Source organism: Procambarus clarkii, chromosome 20 (assembly GCF_040958095.1).
Source record: "Procambarus clarkii isolate CNS0578487 chromosome 20, FALCON_Pclarkii_2.0, whole genome shotgun sequence".
Lineage (NCBI taxonomy): Eukaryota > Metazoa > Arthropoda > Malacostraca > Decapoda > Cambaridae > Procambarus > Procambarus clarkii.
Genome location: NC_091169.1, coordinates 22,399,547 through 22,418,998, shown reverse-complemented (window position 1 = coordinate 22,418,998; position 19,452 = coordinate 22,399,547). Strand labels below are relative to the sequence as shown.

General features: G+C 42.8%; 2 protein-coding genes across 20 annotated transcripts in view; one reads left to right on the top strand and one right to left on the bottom strand.

Annotated features, from left to right (window-relative positions):
* Positions 1-15,885, bottom strand: part of LOC123755481 (charged multivesicular body protein 7) — a 28,933-nt gene extending 13,048 nt beyond the window's left edge. The window contains exons 1-5 of one of the 4 annotated variants that reach the window (XM_045738210.2): positions 15,750-15,885; positions 11,979-12,180; positions 9,074-9,147; positions 4,851-5,034; positions 3,002-3,257 (exon numbers count right to left, since the gene is read on the bottom strand). In XM_045738210.2, coding sequence (XP_045594166.1) covers positions 3,002-3,257; positions 4,851-5,034; positions 9,074-9,147; positions 11,979-12,158 — 694 coding nt within the window. In that variant the 5' untranslated portion in view covers positions 12,159-12,180; positions 15,750-15,885. The other 3 variants (XM_045738211.2, XM_069327690.1, XM_045738212.2) reach the window with 3 other exon arrangements.
* A 1,143-nt stretch (positions 15,886-17,028) lies between these two features.
* LOC123755482 (protein fantom) overlaps positions 17,029-19,452 on the top strand; it is a 79,707-nt gene continuing 77,283 nt past the window's right edge. For 7 of the 16 annotated variants that reach the window (XR_011229184.1, XM_069327685.1, XM_069327677.1 and 4 more), the window contains exon 1: positions 17,251-17,380. The gene's annotated coding sequence lies outside the window, so the exon portion shown is untranslated. Of the gene's footprint in view, positions 17,120-17,250; positions 17,401-18,008; positions 18,168-19,452 lie in introns of those variants that run through there. The other 9 variants (XM_069327679.1, XM_069327675.1, XM_069327688.1 and 6 more) reach the window with 7 other exon arrangements.

Here is a 19,452-nt window from a genome sequence, read left to right as displayed (position 1 = left end):
TAGCTTCCCTCTCATTAGTGTCACCCTCCCCACACGGGGGGAGAGGGAGGTGGACCAGGTCAGCCTGGCTCCTCACCCCTCGGTTTTTAAATGATGAAAACTGCCGACCGGAGAAAGGGAGGGGGTCAGGGAGCCTCCAGGGCTCACTCAGAAACTGGCATTTCATTACATTTAGTCCATGGACATTAAGCAGACCTCCCCCCCCCCCCTCCCGAGCCCCAGGAACCCCTGTCACAGGCCCTGGGGCAGAGCCCTCATCCACGCCCACCACACAAGAAAGGGTGGCATCCAGGGGAAAAGCTTCAAAGAAAGGAGCCTGCTGGTTCGACTTCGAAGCCTCAGTGGGGAACTCGGGCTCAACCTCCATTCCCGGATCGGAAGGGGGCACTCCCTGAAACCACCCAAGCCTCATTCCCGGCTAAGCCCTGCTCCAGTCCTGAAGCCCTCATACATTTGGGAGACGGAAGCAGGGGAAGGAGAGGGGTGGGGGGGGAGAACAGGGAGAACCACACCTACCTGAGAAGGAAGCAGGGGTGCAGACTGAACAAAGGTAGAATGAACCAATGCCCCTAAATCCTGGTCCCTAAAACACAAGCAGGGCAGTTCTGGGGTTTCCAACTGGTAAACCAATCTGGCTCGTTGTAACAAAGAAAACCGAGCATGCAACAAAGACTCCGCCTAACCACTAACATCCTCAGACAAGGAATAGGTAAACAGAGTAACAAGTGAAGAGCAAACTCCGCAAGCTAAGCCAGTAACCCCTGTCTGTTGCAGGCAAAGTGAGCACTGGGAGTCGCCGTGAAAATTCGGGGCAGCCAAGGAAGACCACTAACAACCTAGGCTGGCCTAATAGGGAAGCTATGCAGCCCTCCCCTGCCAAAACAGCAAATAAACAAAAAAATAATGTATATAAAGGCCCCTGAAACAACACACAGACCCCCGAATACCAGAGAGAATCATTGGCCGCTGCTGATATGCAAGCTGCGCAAACCCCAGTGCACCCCACCAGCAAAACACTCCCTACCTGGGGTCAGACAGGAACTGAAGGACAAGAGCTACGAGGAGAGGTTAGAGGCATTAAATATGCAAAAACTAGAAGATAGAAGAAACAGAGGCGATATGATCACTATGTACAAAATAGTAACAGGAATCGATAAAATTGATAGGGAAGAATTCCCATGACCCGGAACTTCAAGAACAAAAGTCATAGATTTAAACTAACAAAACAAAGCTGCCGGAGAAATATACAGTACGAAAATTCTCTTTTGTAAACAGAGTGGTAGACGGTTGAAACAAGTTAGGTGAGAAGGTGGTGGAGGCCAAAACCGTCAGTAGCTTCAAAGCATTATATGACAGAGTGCTGGGTAGACGGGACACCACGAGCGTAGCTCTCATCCTGTAACTACACTTTGGTAATTAAAATAAGAAGCGACAGTATTCAGCATGGGATGCCAATCCAGGAAAAGCCATGAAAAAAAGAACAATACAACCCTGTCCGACACCGATGAAACCCGACGAAGAGAAAAAAATTGGCGGAAAGCCCGCCAGAAACTTTGTACTGTCGCTGAGAAGAAGACTACAGGTGGGACACGAAGCTAGCCACCTGATCACCACACATATCAGAAATACCAGATGCGTAGTGTGGAGAAGTAAGTCGAACCAGTAAAGTACCTCACCGGCCTGACCTGCTGAAATAGGCGGAACCTCAGAAAAACACCCGGGTTCGGACACCAAGCAAGTAGCGCCTGAAACCAAGGCTGGGCCAGCCACCACAGGGTCAGGAGTACCGAGCAGTAAAAGACACAGCGGAGGTGTGGTCTTTTCCACAAGTCCCTAGGCGACTTGTGGAAAGTGGCCCCAAGTCCCAAGGGCAGTACTTACTGGGTACCTAGGGAAGGAAACCCCTAGGCGCATGCAGCCTGAGTAACGTAGAATATTACTGGCTCACACACCACCTGTAGAGACAGACCACATCACAAGGCACAGAACTGAAACTAAAGCAGGAGCCGGAGGTACATGACCTGCCAGTATCACATCAGTCAAGAACTGACGATTGGATCACCGGCACAAGGATATGGGGTTCCCCCTTCCCCTTCCCAGGGAGGGGGGGGGGGGGGAAATTGCGCATACAGCGGTGCAGCAACGTGATGACATCATGCTCGTTTGCTAATTTTCATTTGGGACATTCTGTCCACTCGTTCGGCTTTCGGTAGCAATACTTTCACCAGAATAGGGGTTTGTTTTGAGACGCCTACCTTTCTGAGTGCCAGACCCTGTCGATGGCAGACAAAGAATGTTTCCAACCACACGGGGGTTTCTATAGGCTATTGCTCCTTGTGCCTCTCTGAGGGGGGCCAGGTTCTGGCTCGTGGTCTCCGGTAGGCAAGAACTCAATGCACTTTGATGCCAGAAAGCTAATAATGCCCTATCAGCCTGGATAGCTCCGGGAAGCCTCTGGGAATCACCCAGAAAATGGTGTTTCATTACATTTAACGCTGTTTTTTTGTGTTTTAATTGCATTTTGCATAGAAATTAATAATTCTAAAATGAAAGATTTTTTTGGAATTTTTTGTGCATAGGCAGGAATGACCATTTTTTCATAGCTGCTGCCCAAGGGTTAAATGTAAAGTATTCATAGACCACCATTCCCCTGAGCATCTCTGACTGGGTCTGGCTCGTGGTCCTCTGTAGGTCAATAAGAACTCTTCAACTGAAGGCACCTTGTAGTATGGCACTCTATCAGTGTAGTGGCTTCAGGGAGCCTCTGTATGAAATTTCTTGAGCATTACCAATTAGTGTTCTGTAATGCTAAGATGACTTTTATCTTCACTGAACATTTATCTCGTACAGTCTAAGAACCTCATACTCACTTGTGCACTGCTTTATATTCTTCTCCAAGAGTTGCAAGAGGGATTAAACTCTTACACTGAGCTGAAAATTCGAACAACCTAAAAGAAGCACATACAAGAACAGTTCAGGCTTATATCTATAAGGGACTTACCCAACTCCATCTGGGTGATGGTTGGTCTATTTGTGTCTCCAAGCTGGGCAAACTTGACATGTGTTGTACCATTGTGAATTATCGTTGTCACTCGTTGATGGTTGGACAGAGTGTTGATAACGAGATAAAGGTTGTCAGGTGAGCCAACATACTCACCAACACGACAGTATAGGTCAGCCAGGGACACGAGCATTGTCACACAGTTTACATCCCTTGATGACTCCCAGTACTTGCTAAATACTTTATCTGACATTTCCTACAAGAAATTTAAAAGCATGTACAGCTATGTAGGAGATTTGTAAGACAATGATAGGTAGGGATAAACAGATTGTTAGGAACATGGTACAATAATGTACTCACACTACACAGTATAGGACAAAACTCCTATTACAGTGCGGGAAATTTCCTCACCAATATACACATAATAATATATATATAATTTAAATTGTTTATTAATTATGAAGATTTGTCTTCTGCTGTTGGACTACTATAATTCTATCTAATAACAATTTATTTACAATCTTTAAACAGAAGAATTATGAGTAATTCCTCAAATTATCTTGTATAGATAAATCAAAGGGATGACAAAATCCCTGTGACATTGCACATTGCCATGTATACAGGAGAATCAGCAAATGAATTATTATACTGTACATAGCTTAGACACTATTCATCAAATAAATATTATTCTAAATGATATTAAACAACATAATTCAAATATCCACTCCTTCCTGAAATCAAATAAATATTCAAGCATCAATAAATGCAATGGGGAAAGGGGGAGTGTCTCCATCTGGCCTAGCAGCTATACAGATGAGGCAGACAGGTTCCACAAGTTATCACCTCAACTCTTGTGATTGTGTCTTACTGCTCTTATTAGTCCCGTCGACTCCAGGAAAGTAACATTACTCAGTTCTCTAGTCTTGTAGATATTGGCCATTCTTTTGTTTGACTTTTGAGATATCAGTTATGTTGCAGGATAACTAAAATAACCAAGTAAGAGTCCACTTACAATTCTCTATAAATTACTTGCTTTAAATTTACCATAGTATTTTATATAGATTATTACATTAACTTTTTTTTTATAGATACATAGAGTTGTTACATTCTTGTACAGCCACTAGTACTCGTAGCGTTTCGGGAAGGTCCCTGGAATATGACCCCCCACGAAGAATCCTTTTTACAACCAAGTACCCATTTTACTGTTGAGTTAAACAGAGGCTACAGCTAAGGATTTGCGCCCAGCAAATCCTCCCCGGCCAGGATATGAACCCATGACAAAGCGCTCGCGGAACGCCAGGTGAGTGTCTTAACACTACACCATGCAGACTGGTTAACTAACTTGTTGGCAGGCACAAGTGTGCTCCAGACAAGAAGATACGACCCCCTAGCCATATAACTACAGCAAGTCGCCATTGCTCATGTGTCCACATCTTGTTAGAGGATGCCTTTGCCATGAAAACTTTATCAACTTTATCAACAGTGTATATACTGAAGGGAGCATGCCACATGAACATCAGTGAATATCCATGCCACATGAGCAACAGTATATATACTGAGGAGAGCATGCCATGTGAACAACAGTGTATACTGTATACTAAAGAACATGCCACGTGAACAACAGTATGTATATACTGAAGAGAGCATGCTATGTGAACGACAGTGTATATACTAAAGAGCATGCAACGTGAACAACAGTACTGGTATATACTGAAGAGAGCATGCTATGTGAACAACAGTGAACATATTGAAGAGAGCATGCCACATGAACAATAACATGTAATTATAGGCATTTCTGTTCTTCACACATTTACCCATCACTAAGGAAATGCCAATAGTAAGAGCCTACCTGCAACAATACTGTGTTGACCAGTGTTGTCCCTTTCAAATCATTAACACCAATAACTTGCTTCAATTTATTCCAAGCCACACGAGACGGTCCAGCTATGAATATACGATGGCCCCAACCAATCCAGGATTCTTCTTGTGCTTCACCCAATGGTAGCTGCTGTATCGGAAGCACTTCACCCAACCTGTAAAAAACCAGCGTCGAATGTAATGAAACGCCATTTTCTGGGTGAGCCCCGGAGGCTCCCTGGAGCTAACGGGCTAATATGCGATTCATTAGACCGGGCCATTAGTCAATGGAGTTCAGCCTACCGGGGACCACAAGCCAGAACCTGGCCCCTCAGAGAGGCACAGGGAGCAATGACCCTGGAAACCCACCCCCCCCTGTGGTTGGGGGTTTTCCTTATCTGGCATTGGCTGGGGTTAGGCACCCAGAAAGATAGGCATAAAAAAACAGACCCCACCTGGTAAGAAAATTGCAACCGAAAACCGAACAGAGAGGCAGAACTCCCTCCAATTCCAAAGGAAACACCCTTCAAAGCAAACAAGCAAGCGTCACACCTTGCCGCCACACTGCTCGTCCGCGCAGCCCTCCCCTTACTGGGAGGGGGAGAGGGTAGCCCCAGACCCACAGCGCTAGCTACCCAGCAACTCCAGTTCAGAGGCTAAGCATTAAAACGATGCGAAAAATCACCAACCGAAGGGAGGGAGGGTGCCAGGGAGCCTCCGGGGATCACCAAGAAAATGGCACTTCATTAAACGCTGGTTTTCTGTGGGGAGCCCCTTCGGCTCCCTGGAGCTACATAATCAAAGATGAGGAAAAGAGGAACTTACCCAGGAGGCAGCCACCACACGCTCCACAACCAGAAGTTGAGACAACCGACTGCAACCTGCAACCTGCAACCCAAAGCAACACACAAACGCTTGGAACCAGGAATGTTAACCAAATATCGGGCGACCAGGACCCTATTCGACTTCCGAAATCCCCGCGCCTGAATATCAGCCCAAGACATGTTGCCGAATACGGCAGTCAAAGCAGCAAACTTCCAACATCATGGGCACAAGGATAGACCGCAGGCTGGCTAGACTTAATAACCCTGCGGACGACCTGGGAGACCTGGAACAGGGAACGGAGGAAACCAGATCAACCCAAAGCACATCCCCAGCCACAGAACCCGAAGCAAAGGTAATGGCACAGAGCCGCTACTGGACACAACACATGATGCACCCCTGGCCTGATCAACCAAGCATCAATAACCAAAGGACCCCTCCGGGAAGCAGCCGTCTCATTCTTTGCCAGAAAAGGAGAAGGCTGCAACCAAACAAACCGACCACCAGGACTGAAAGAACAGAAACCCCTGCACCAGAGGGGCTAGAGGGGCATGAAGCTCACCAACCCGACCCCTACCGTCCCAGAGGCCAATGCCAACAGAAAAAGATCCTTGGAAAAACAATCTTGAACCAAAGAGGCCACCACAAACCAAGGAGAAGAGAGACAGGAGAGCACCATGTCCAAGGACCAGGAAGGCTCAGGTGGTGCATGAGCAGGCCGGAGGTGAAACAAAGCACGAGAAAGCTTATGGAACGTTGTGGATGTGACACCCATCCTAAACGCAAGCTGGAGAGGCTCCACCAGTGCCGCACGATACGAGGCGACAGTATTTGGCATCAAATGGCGGTCCTGAAAAAGTCAAGAAAGAAAGGACAAGACAACCCAATCAGAAATAAAAGACCACCTACAAAGAGAGAAAATGATGAAAAGAACACCAGGAAACTTCATACTGTCACCGAGACAAAGCTCTCAGGAGGGACACCATCAATGAAGCCACCTGATCACCATACAAATGGTGATAAACCCACGCCAAAAAGACCAGAACCAAAGAGCGGAGGAGAAGACCGAACCAGCCATGTACTGGACCAGTCCAACCTGCTGGAAGAGGCGGAGTCGCAAAAAATGCCCCAGGTTCATACGCCGTGCAAGCAGCACTGGAAACCAAGACAAGACCGGCCATCAAGGGGCCACTCCAACTGAGCCAGAGCTCGAAGCAACAACTGGACCGGGGAGGGGGGGGGGGGAAGAGGTACAGGTAACACCACCTCCTGCCGAAAGGCCTTGCAGAAGGGGAAGGGTGCCATATGTATCAGGAGACGAAGAGACCACGCCCACGTGAAGGGGTCCACTTCCGGGAGTCTGTACGTCCGCTAAGCCAACTGAAGGAATCGGCGTCGACAGTCCATTCCGTGAACAGGGGACCGAACTCAGACAGGCCATCCGCCAGGACGTTGGACACTCCCCGGGTATGAACTGCATGGAGTGCCAAACCCTGAGAATCCAGCAGATGAGCCACTCGAAGTAACCAGCTACAAAGAGGCAAGGACCGAAGGGAACCCCCGCGGTTCAGGCAATGAACCACCGGAGAACAGTCCGAATGGAGTTGAATGATCGAACCCCGAGCAACCCGAACCCTCCGAAGCGATAGCCAAACCGCCGCGAACTCCTGCACTGTGCTGTAAGCCCGACAGAAGGACGGACCCCCAGTGCCCCTGGTCGGCCTGGTAAGCACTGGTCACAAAGCCCCAGCTGAAAGATGACACGTCCATGAAAACATCAAACGAGGGCTCGATGTGATTGTCTGCTCACGAGGGCGAGCAATCACACCAGGTCACCACAGTGTGATTGTCCCTCAATCACACCGTGGTAACCCGGTGCGATTGAGGGAAGGAGGGTGGCAGGCTTATCCTTATTTGGAGGAAGGAGGGTGGCAGGCCATAGCTCGCAGACTACTCCACCTTCATTTCTCTTCTGATGTGCTAGGTCTATCACTGTTGCTCTGGCCCCCAGTGTTTTTTCTTTGGTTTTCTTTTGCCTTGGTGGCTGTTCCTTGCACGTTTGTGTGCATGGACAAGGAGTTTAGTGCATTTGGAGCTGCATGTGTTCAGGGTTCCCATTCCTGGGAGCTCCCTAGTGCTTCTCTTGTGCTGCCAGGGTTTTATTCCCTGGAGTTTTTTTTATTTTTTTTTTTTATTATTTTCTGCCACAGACGTGGCCACACATTTACAATGCTAACCATAATATATACATTTTCTTCTGTCCTCCATGGACAGGGTTAGAGAAGTGTTAAACATACAGTTCAAGGGTTTATTGAACACTCAACCACAGAAGGTGATTCGGTGCTTTTAAAATGCTAAGCTAACCTACATACGTAAATACATAGATACACAGATTTACATATGCCCTACATAAAGTGTTAGATGTGTCTTTTACATAGTGTCATTAATGTACATTCACAAAGGTGATATGTAATTCTGATCAGCTTCCATATATACTTTATACCCATACATATACATACACACACACACATATACATACATATATATACACACACACACATGCATTCACATACATTTGTCTCATTTACTCTGACAGGGTGAGGTAGCTGATAAAGAAATTAGTGTGTAATTAAGCACTTAATCACTGAAGGTGATGAAGGTGCTTTTACAAGCTCAGGTTATATAGTTACATCATATATATACATTGTATGATTGATATATTACATGGTCAATCTTGGATACAAGTCCAATATATCATCAAGTGTTCCAGTACTCATATATACACTTTGTGAAAGAGAAAACATGCACTCTCTTGAACATTATATTGTAGAATGTCCCATACTGACTGACTTTCGCCCTCCTGGGCTAAGGTATGCTGAACTCTGTAGTTACTATTCCCTGGAGTGTTTGGGAGACACTCCTTTAGAGGTCCACCTCGCTTGTGGTGGCCTTCGCCTTGGGGTGAATCTAGGATTTTGAGCTTCTGTCTTAATCCCATCCTTTTATACGAGTCCCATCCTCCCAATGAATCCTCTCTGCTCACCCAATCAATCAATGCTGCCCTCCCAATCAATACCTCTTGCTTACCTGACCAATAGATTAATCCCACCTGCCCAATCAATCCTGCATACCCAATCTCAATCCCTCCTGCCCACCCAATCAATCATGCCTGCCCAATTCCTCTCTTCTCACCTGCCAGCCTTCTCCCTTAAAGTCCGATTTAAGAGGGTTTTCCATTGCATGGATTTTATAGGAACATAATCCTATGAAAAGTGGGTGTAGCCTGAATGATGAATTTCCTATTAAATTTAATAATTACATTAAGAAATAAAAATACATTATAAAATAATTGATTTGTATAAAAGAAATACTGTACAAAATATCTATAATAACCTATTCATGTGTAGAAGAACATCAGGCAAGCTGAGTGGAGTCTGTGTGCCTCGCCGGAAAACCTTTTGGCAATCCTGAAAGAGAAAATGTACGGCTGTATCAAATATTTCCTGAATGAATATGGGCAAGATCATGGGGAGGGAGGTCAAGGTGGGCAAATGTCTCCATGGGCGAGTATGATTGAAGATGGAGGGGAGGAAGGCCAAGGTTGATAAATATGTCCTGGGAAAGTGTGGGCATATGTTCCTGCAATGACTGCAACTATATGTAATAGCACCATTCCCAATGATGGTCGCTTTGCAAGCTATCAATTAACAGACTATCAATGCAAGAGCAGTCACAAAATTTGCTGTATCTTAGATGGAGAAAGGGTGCACATCACACTAGTCTCCAGATGAGTATACAGGTATATCCTGTCACTGGGTTCTTGGCCTCGTTCCAATGCGCAAATGCTACTCTATAGAAATGACTACAAGGAATTATTACACCAAATTTTTAGTTTTTGAATTCTAGTAGGCTGTGGTGTCTCATTCCAAATAATGAAGTACAATAAATGCAGGGGCAGTACTGGGGACAATCCTGAAGAAAAGAGACTGGTGCCAATAATGAGTTTATTCAATAAACTTACTAATATATAGAATATTTAACTTTAACCACTGCACTGCTCTGCATTAAAATATGACAACCCTGTGGTGTGCCAAAAATAAATACTTTAGAAAAAAAAATTTTCTCCTTTTTTTGTTAAAATGCAGTCTCTGATCACGGGAAACTTAAAAAAAAAAAAAAAAAAAAATTATATGTGACATACTTTAGCCATGATGGACCTGGGAAGTTGAGCAAATTATGGGCACTGAGCGATGGAGTGCTCAAGGTCACTCGGCCCCGCCACCCTGTGGAGCAGCAGTTGGCGCAAATATAATGTTTCACAATTATTTTGATGTTTCTCATTCGTTTCTTCTGTTTTTTTGCTGTAATATTATTCAAAAGTGTGTAATTTGTGGAATTGATATAGTTCAATGTGTGGAACATTGCTATGCTCAAATTATGGGGCTCATATATTTGGCATATATATTATATTCTACAGTCAATCAAACAGTGTTTTTGCTGTTATCACACTATATACACACATTGTATATACCCATCTACATATGTGTTCACCATAACAAACCACTAAGTTGGTATGGTGAGTCCAAACAAGAGTGGCTCCCACACACAGCTGATGCTACCTCCCTCCCTCCCACCTCACCAAAATTCCTCCTCCTACAATACTACGCACAGCGCTAATTATCACCACACTCCTGCTATTATCAGAATCCAGTCACTAAATCCTGTAAATGAATAATTTACAACAAGTTTATTTTGTAAAGAAACATGAGAAGTCGTTTGAAGATTCTTAGATGAACGAAATAATGGCAGTGTGCTGTAGCTAGCGCTGTGAACATCTTAAACAGCATTGATTCACTGTTATCTGAACACTGTACACAGTCTTTATTACAGTCAGGCTCTTCTGTAATACTATCATGGCTAAATAATACCAGTAACATATATACAGTATTTTGAAATTATTAGGCAATGCTGTAGTCACATGCTGAATAGCAATGCTGTTAGCTCATGCTGCGTGTGCCAGGCATGGTTGCTCACTCAGTACTGAGGCTTTCACACCTGGGAATGTTGCCCACGATTTTTTTTCAAAATGGTGTCTGTTTGCGAAAGCCCTAACCCTTCCACTGCTCAGGGGTCCCGAGGACATTTACACCCCTGTGCGCAAGAAAAAAAAAATTCTAATTTTTTTTTCGTCTTCTTAAAATGTTAATTTGTGTTCCCTGAGCACAGGAAAAAAAAATCGTAGGTTACATATTTTGGGTGCAATTGACCGAGGAAGTTTGGCAAAAAGTGGGCATTGACAGAGCGGTCGTCAGAGCCGGTCAGCGTCAACCGCGCTGACAGGTGGGAGTTGCCACAAAGATATCACTTAATTATTTCTATGTCTCTGATTGATTTTTTCTTAGTTTTTTTTGCAGTAATATTATTCAATAGTGTGTATTGTAATGCAGTATATTTATATAATAAAAGTGGTGTATATAAAGTGATGTACAGTATTTATATAATAAGGCTTGGTATAGCCAAGCAGATTTACTAATGTTTTCCCTTGTCCAAAGATCTAGTATACAACTAAACCAATAGCAGGAAAGCACAGATAGCAATTAGAGAAAGCACTCTAATAGCAATGCAGTACACAAGTCAGTTAGGTCGATGATGTCATGGAAGTGTACTTGTGGAGAGCTACAGCTGTTGGTAACCTGACTCCAACTTACTATGTGATGCTGATCTCCTTATGTGAGCACACTGAAAAGTCACCCTGACTCCTCGCTCTATGACATGACTGTGGAACATTGCATTCTTAATGAAGATGTGTTTAACTGGCTCTGGATGATCAGGGACTGGGCCTGCAATAACCCTTGCATACCCATTCCTGCCGAGCCAGAAAGCTATCAATAGATACCCAATAAAGCTGATCTCGGCCCCAGACCTGAAAATTCAGCACAGTATGTCGATGATTGTTCATTCTGGAAATTCAACACTGATTTACATCTTGTTGTGTACTAACATGCACAACTTAAGACAGTCATGAAATTCCATTCTCTCACAGTGAGTAAGAGGGAAGGTATAGGGGAGGAAACCCAAGGTGGGTATAGTGCATGAATGTATAGGAGAGCGAGGTATGCATGTGAAAAACTAATAAAGTGGGACAACAAATAAATGCTGACCTTCACATCAGAGCAAGCAGAAGGCCTTCACAATGTGACATTGTAAACAACCTGTGGGAGATGGCTGGCTACTCAGCCTTATCATGTTACCATAAAACGAGAACAAAATCATGAATAACAAAGACAACATGACTCACCAGAAGCGTGAACGTCAGTCTTTGCATCACCCTACACCAGTGATGGATTGCAGCAGACCAGAAGGTACAACGCGCAGTCATGGCCACAGAGTCCTGGGCCACTGGCATGGGTCCCAGCAAAACTCTCATCCTCTCATCATTGTCCCACTCAGGTGGGAGGTAGTTTTGTGAACTGTCCATCCTCAACTGGCTGCTTTACAACCTGAAATAGTAATAATAATAAAATAATACAATTAATAATAATATAAATAATAATAATATAAATAATAATATTAATATAAATAATAATAATATCAATAATAGTAATAACAATAATATCAATAATAATAATTTAGACAAAAGTAAATCAAAAATATGATTTGATATAACATAATTTAAAATAAGTTTTTAAAACTTGCACAAACACTTTCCAATTTTTTGTGCATAATCAACTAGGCAAATGCTCCAACTTTGTCTAAATGATCACAGCGTAATGTAGTACAGAGAGAGGAGAGCAGAATTTGGAACATAATGCAGTATCTGATTTTAGAGAGTGTATACCAACTGTTTTTGAGACTTTCTTGGTTATGTTTTGTATGTGGGTGCTGAAGCCGAGTCTCTTGTCTAAGTATAGGCCAAGGAACTCTCCATCATTTTTATTGCTGATAACATTGTCTATCTAAAGTTGAATTGCAGTTGTTGATTTGCTTCCAAATATGATGTAGTAGGTCTTTTCTATGTTTAATGTGAGTTTGTTGGTTGACAACCATACGTGAACTTTTATAGTTCATGGTTTACAACATTATTTAATGTGTGTGGGTTGGGATCTGAATAGATGAGGGTAGTATTGTCAACAAATAATATAGGTGTAAGAATGTTAGAGACATTAGGCAGATCATTGATGTATATAAGAAATAGGAGAGGTCCTAGGATGCTGCCCTGTGGCATCCCTGTGGTTAATGGTATAGTGGGACAGGTTATATCATTGATTGCTACATATTAGTGTCTGTCACTAAGATAGGATCAGATATAGTTCAGGGCAATGTCTCGGATTCCATAATGGTGGAGTTTAGGTAAGAGGTAGTTATGGTTAACAGTATCAATGGCCTTTCTCAGGTCAATGAAGAGTCCAATCGGAAACTCATTTTTGTCAAGGGCTGAGTAGATTAAGTCAAGCAGACTAATAATTGCATCATTGGTACTCTTTTGGGAGTGGAAGCCAAACTGACAGGGACTAAGTATGTTGAATTTTACAAGATAGGAGTAAAAGTTTCTTCATACTTTCTTCATCTTCATAGTTTCCTACCTAGTGCACTGTATCTTGTGCTACTCAATCCCTCAATATATTTACCTAAGCCATAAAATCTCACCACTGTAATCATTGCTATCATCTTATATCATGGTTGTTATATTGACTGCATATTTTGCTGCATTATACCTTGAAATAATCCTCAAATTATGCTACAATGTACCTATTGATAACTCAAATTCTACTTTAATGTACCTACTAGTCTTTGCCAAATTTTCTAACATTGCACCTGTTAACATTTTTTAAATTTTGCTAGAAATTACCTACTTAAAATTATGTTAGATTAAGAACCTGCTCGAAACGCTATGCGTGTTAGTGGCTTTACAAGAATGTATAAACATCAATGCTTTGTACTCCGGTCTGTCTAATTACTCAAAGCTACCCAAAGTTTCCTAGCATTACGTAAGTAATGAAGAAATAAGATATATTTACTCACTAAATTGTTGGTGTTGAATGTAGAACTAGAAAAACATATTTTTACTCTAAAATAATATAAATTTTTAACGAAATTAGACAAATCTAAGTGGCATGAGAGGCCATAGGAAGTCGACGATCCAAGCGACAACGTTGTGGAGCGACTTATCCAAGATGAACAAATTATTCAAGATATATTGTTGCCTAGAGGTTATATTAAGGTATGTTTGGATAGGTTAGGTTTAGTTAGGTTAGGTTATGTTTGGGTAGGTTAGGTTATGTTTGGATAGGTTGGTTAGGTTAGGTTAGGTACAGGAGGCTCATATGCCATCAAACATTGTTGCTTGGACCGTCATCTTGCTTTGGCATCAACAGCTTCTAATTTTCATCTAATTTCGTTATAAAATAATACTTTTTCAGAATAAAAATATGTTTTTCATGCTCTACATTCAGCACCAACATTATAATGAATAAATATATCATATTTATTCATTACTAACGTAATGCTAGGAAGCTTTGTGTAGCTTTGAGTAAGTTTGGGTATCTTTAGGTAATTAGACGGACCCACATCGATGCTTTGTACTCTTATGAACCCAGTGTATCTTCTTGTATATACAGTACAGTATATAAATAATAAATAAATAAATGCTATTAATTTGGTAGTCGGGGGTGTGGGTTATGCCCAACATGCATGGTCTCTGTAGACAACTGTGCCAGGAACACTACTCGTCTGAACACTGTAGACAACTGTGCCAGGAACACTACTCGTATGAACACTGTAGACAACTGTGCCAGGAACACTACTCGTCTGAACACTGTGGACAACTGTGCCAGGAACACTACTCGTCTGAACACTGTAGACAACTGTGCCAGGAACACTACTCGTCTGAACACTGTGTTGACAACTGTGCCAGGAACACTACTCGTCTGAACACTGTGGACAACTGTGCCAGGAACACTACTCGTCTGAACACTGTAGACAACTGTGCCAGGAACACTACTCGTCTGAACACTGTGGACAACTGTGCCAGGAACACTACTCGTCTGAACACTGTGGACAACTGTGCCAGGAACACTACTCGTCTGAACACTGTAGACAACTGTGCCAGGAACACTACTCGTCTGAACACTGTGGACAACTGTGCCAGGAACACTACTCGTCTGAACACTGTAGACAACTGTGCCAGGAACACTACTCGTCTGAACACTGTGGACAACTGTGCCAGGAACACTACTCGTCTGAACACTGTGGACAACTGTGCCAGGAACACTACTCGTCTGAACACTGTGCACAACTGTGCCAGGAACACTACTCGTCTGAACACTGTGGACAACTGTGCCAGGAACACTACTCGTCTGAACACTGTGTTGACAACTGTGCCAGGAACACTACTCGTCTGAACACTGTGGACAACTGTGCCAGGAACACTACTCGTCTGAACACTGTGGACAACTGTGCCAGGAACACTACTCCTCTGAACACTGTGGACAACTGTGCCAGGAACACTACTCGTCTGAACACTGTGGACAACTGTGCCAGGAACACTACTCGTCTGAACACTGTGGACAACTGTGCCAGGAACACTACTCGTCTGAACACTGTAGACAACTGTGCCAGGAACACTACTCGTCTGAACACTGTGGACAACTGTGCCAGGAACACTTCTCGTCTGAACACTGTGTTGACAACTGTGCCAGGAACACTACTCGTCTGAACACTGTGTTGACAACTGTGCCAGGAACACTACTCGTCTGAACACTGTGGACAACTGTGCCAGGAACACTACTCGTCTGAACACTGTAGACAACTGTGCCAGGAACACTACTCGTCTGAACACTGTGTTGACAACTGTGCCAGGAACACTACTCGTCTGAACACTGTGTTGACAACTGTGCCAGGAACACTACTCGTCTGAACACTGTGTTGACAACTGTGCCAGGAACACTACTCGTCTGAACACTGTGTTGACAACTGTGCCAGGAACACTACTCGTCTGAACACTGTAGATAACTGTGCCAGGAACACTACTCGTCTGAACACTGTAGACAACTGTGCCAGGAACACTCGCCTCAACACTGTAGACAACTGTGCAGGTCTGCCAGATCTCAATTGCTGGAAGTAGCGAGCTGAAGGACTAAAAGTAGCGAATTTGTAATAAAAGTAGCCCAATATTTTGTTTAGTGACTGATACGGTTTTAAAGGGAGTTTGTTAGTTTAGTTCATTTATTATGCACCTCATACCCATCTTGTGGGGGGTAGTGGAAAGAGTTACAGAGACACATAATGGGCGTAGGGACTGAACCCCATAATTCATTTAGCTAAACAAGTTACAATTTTGATGAGCTAGTTACAAAATTAAGTATAAGTCGTCACATCATCATCAGCTCTATCATGCATTTGGGAGGCCAGCATGAGATGGAATCTACATGAAATGAACTCTGTTACCTTTATTAATAATTTTGTTGTATTAGTGTGTAGGTTGAGACACGAGCATGTTACAGTTATGTCTTATAATCCTTTACACCACCGCCCACGGGATGGGTATGGGGTGCATAATTTAGAAAGAAATTGAATAGTCAAAATGTCATAGCTCCGTAGCCCCTCCGAATCTGGGGCGGAGGTAATATAAAATAATATATAATATAATATATAATATATAATAATATATAATATAATCGCTACCCAGCTGGAGGGTAGAATGGAATATCTAGCTTAATTTCTGTTTGCCCTAGCTTTAGGCATATGCAGTTGCATATTGGTATAGACTGCTAAAAACTGGAAATTTATTGTTCTTGCCTATTGTTAAAACTCCTTGCTTATTTTTTTTTTTTTTTTTTTGTTATTGTTATATACAGGGCTTAAACTGTATATGTGTATTGATTAGTATATGACTTGTATTATTGCAGGTTATTACTACACTGTAATTATTTTATCAATAAAGCCAACAGTCTGGCAATGCCTTTGTTTACCTAAAGTCTTGAAAAGTTGAGAGTAATTAAGGATGATAATGAGTCGCTTAAATATGAATAAATAAATATAAATATGTTTATTCAGGTAAGGTACATACATAAAAGTGATGTTACATTAATGGATCAATATATAGATAGAGCTAGTACATACAATGCCTAAAGCCACTATTACGCAATGCGTTTCGGGCAGAAACAATTTTACAATTAATGTATCAATTTTGGAGAGTTATTCACGTGCCTGGAGGCCCCCGGCGGGTATCTTGAGGCCTCTTGGACGCCGCTGTGATTTGTACACATTACATTATAAAAATATAAATAATCAATCTTTTAGTTTAACATTAGTAACCAAAATTAGCGCAACTTTTTAAAGTTTAGTTTAGTTCATTTATTATGCACCCCATACCCATCTTGTGGGCGGTAGTGGAAAGGGTTACAGAGGCACATAATGGGCTCATTAACCCAAAAAGTCGTAAGTAGCGAGATTAAAATTTTAAGTGAGCCGAACTCTCAAAAGTAGTCCAGTTCGCTACTTTTAGGTCAATGTGACACACAGCAGCTGTGGCAGGCACTCAGCTGGTGTTGTTTACTTGTTCCGTCTCCCCCCCCCCCCCCTCTCACCCTGCAAGAGGGCTACCAATCACCAAGTCAAGGCGCAAGTCATAATTATTTCTTCTCTTCGCAATTCGTGAAGTTTGCATGAAGGGTTTTCCTCCCGATGACTGCATGATTGGTAATGTAGAAAGAAACGCTGTGCGTATTTTTAGGTATTGTATGTACTAGCTCTATCTATATCCAAGATTGTAGGGGTCCGTCTAATTACCACAAGCTACACAAGCTTCACAAAGCTTCAGAAAGCTTCCTGGAAATACGTTAGTAATGAATAAATGTGATATGTTAGGTTAGGCTGACCTAAACTAAACTAAACTAACCTAACTTAACCAAACCTAACCAAACCTAACCAAACCTAACCAAACCTAACCAAACCTAACCAAACCTAACCAAACCTAACCAAACCTAACCAAACCTAACCTAACCTAACCTAACCTAACCTAACCTAACCTAACCTAACCTAACCTAACCTAACCGACGCTTGGATCGTTGACTTTATTTGGTGTCACCAGCTCTTTATTTTCGTCTAATTTCTTAATAAAAATATACTTTTTTCAGATTAAAATTATGTTTTCTCGTGTTGTACATTCAGCACCAACATTATAATGAGTAAATATATCATATTTATTCATTACTAACATATTGCCAGGAAGCTTTGTGAAGCTTGTGTAGCTTGTGGTAATTAGACGGACCAGTTTGTAACTCGTCTATGTATGTACTTTTACCTAAATAAACATTTTGAATTTTAGATGCAGCACTCACAGCGGCACATTAATGGACACGACGTGACAGGTAGATATCAACGTCTAATATGTGGGTGAGGAAAAAGACAAAACATAGGAGCGGAACATATACCTAAGCCTGTAAATAAGAGAAGACGGAGAGAGGAAGCCTGCCGCTTGTCAGAGGTACAGGTACTTCCATCACATTTTTGTGATAACTTGGTCCAACAGACTGTTGCTTGGAACGGCCCTCAGGTCCACATATGCACTACAGCCTGGTTGGTTCGGCATTTCTTGCTAGAACCTGTCCAAGTGCCTCTTAAATATATCCCCCTCTGTTCTGGCAATATTTCTAATGCTTGCTGGTAGGGTGTTGAACAGCCATGGACCCCTGATGTTAAGACAGTGCTCTCTGTTTGTGTCTATGGCACCTCTACTCTTCACCGGTTGTATTCTGCATTTCCTTCCGTACCTTTTGCTCTAGTATGTTGTTATTCTACTGTGCAAATTATCATATACAGTATTTCACAAAACTTGACATACATTCAATTTACTTCCTTGCCTAACAATCCAATCAAATTCATTAACAACTTTCCTAAGTTCTCCATAATGTCCTCTCCTGGAATCAGGTTTTTCAGCTGCTTCATTTTCCTCATTCTCTTCTAGATTATATCATATTACATACTGTATTTCCAAAAGGACATGGTAGCTTTTGCCCAAGGGGGGAAAGGTACTGAATGTCAAAAATCTTTTCATCTTTTATGGTGAATATCAAATCCAATATTAAAGGAACATCCCCTTCCCTCATTCTCATAGCTTGTTTAATGTGAGGATACAGGAATGTCTCCAGGATGTGGTTATGTTAGGCGAGGTAGGGATTCATTCATACTGCTTATTGGGCGGGCGATTCCTTCCACCCAGAGTTCTGTGATGTACTCGCCTAGTTGTACTCTTCTAGTTGTGCTTGAGGGGAGTTGAGTTTCGGTTCTTTGGTCCTGCTTCTCAACTGTCAATCAACTGGTGTACAGATTCCTGAGCTTATTGGGCTCAATCATATCTACCATTGAAACTGTGTATGGAGGCTGTCTCCGTGTGTGCCATCGATGGAGCTCTGTTTTGGCTGAGCCTCGTCTTGGGATGGGGCTTATTAGGCATATGCTGTTTCATGGGAAAGGTTCTCGCAGGTATGGCAGATGTACAAAATAGCCCCATAGGAAAGCTCACTTTCCATAGGCACGCTGAGAGAGAACTCAATCAACATCAAAGGCCCAAGACTTTTCAACACTCTTTCCCTACACATACAGGGCATAACTGGCTGACCTCTTGCAGTGTTCAAAAAGAACTCGACAAGCACTTTTAAAGAATACCTGATTAACCAGGAGGTCTGGGGTGAATTTTTGCTGGTGGGGCACACTGTGCTTCATGTGAACTTACTAGCGCACCAAGGTAATCCTTCCAGCTTGTGTGGTTG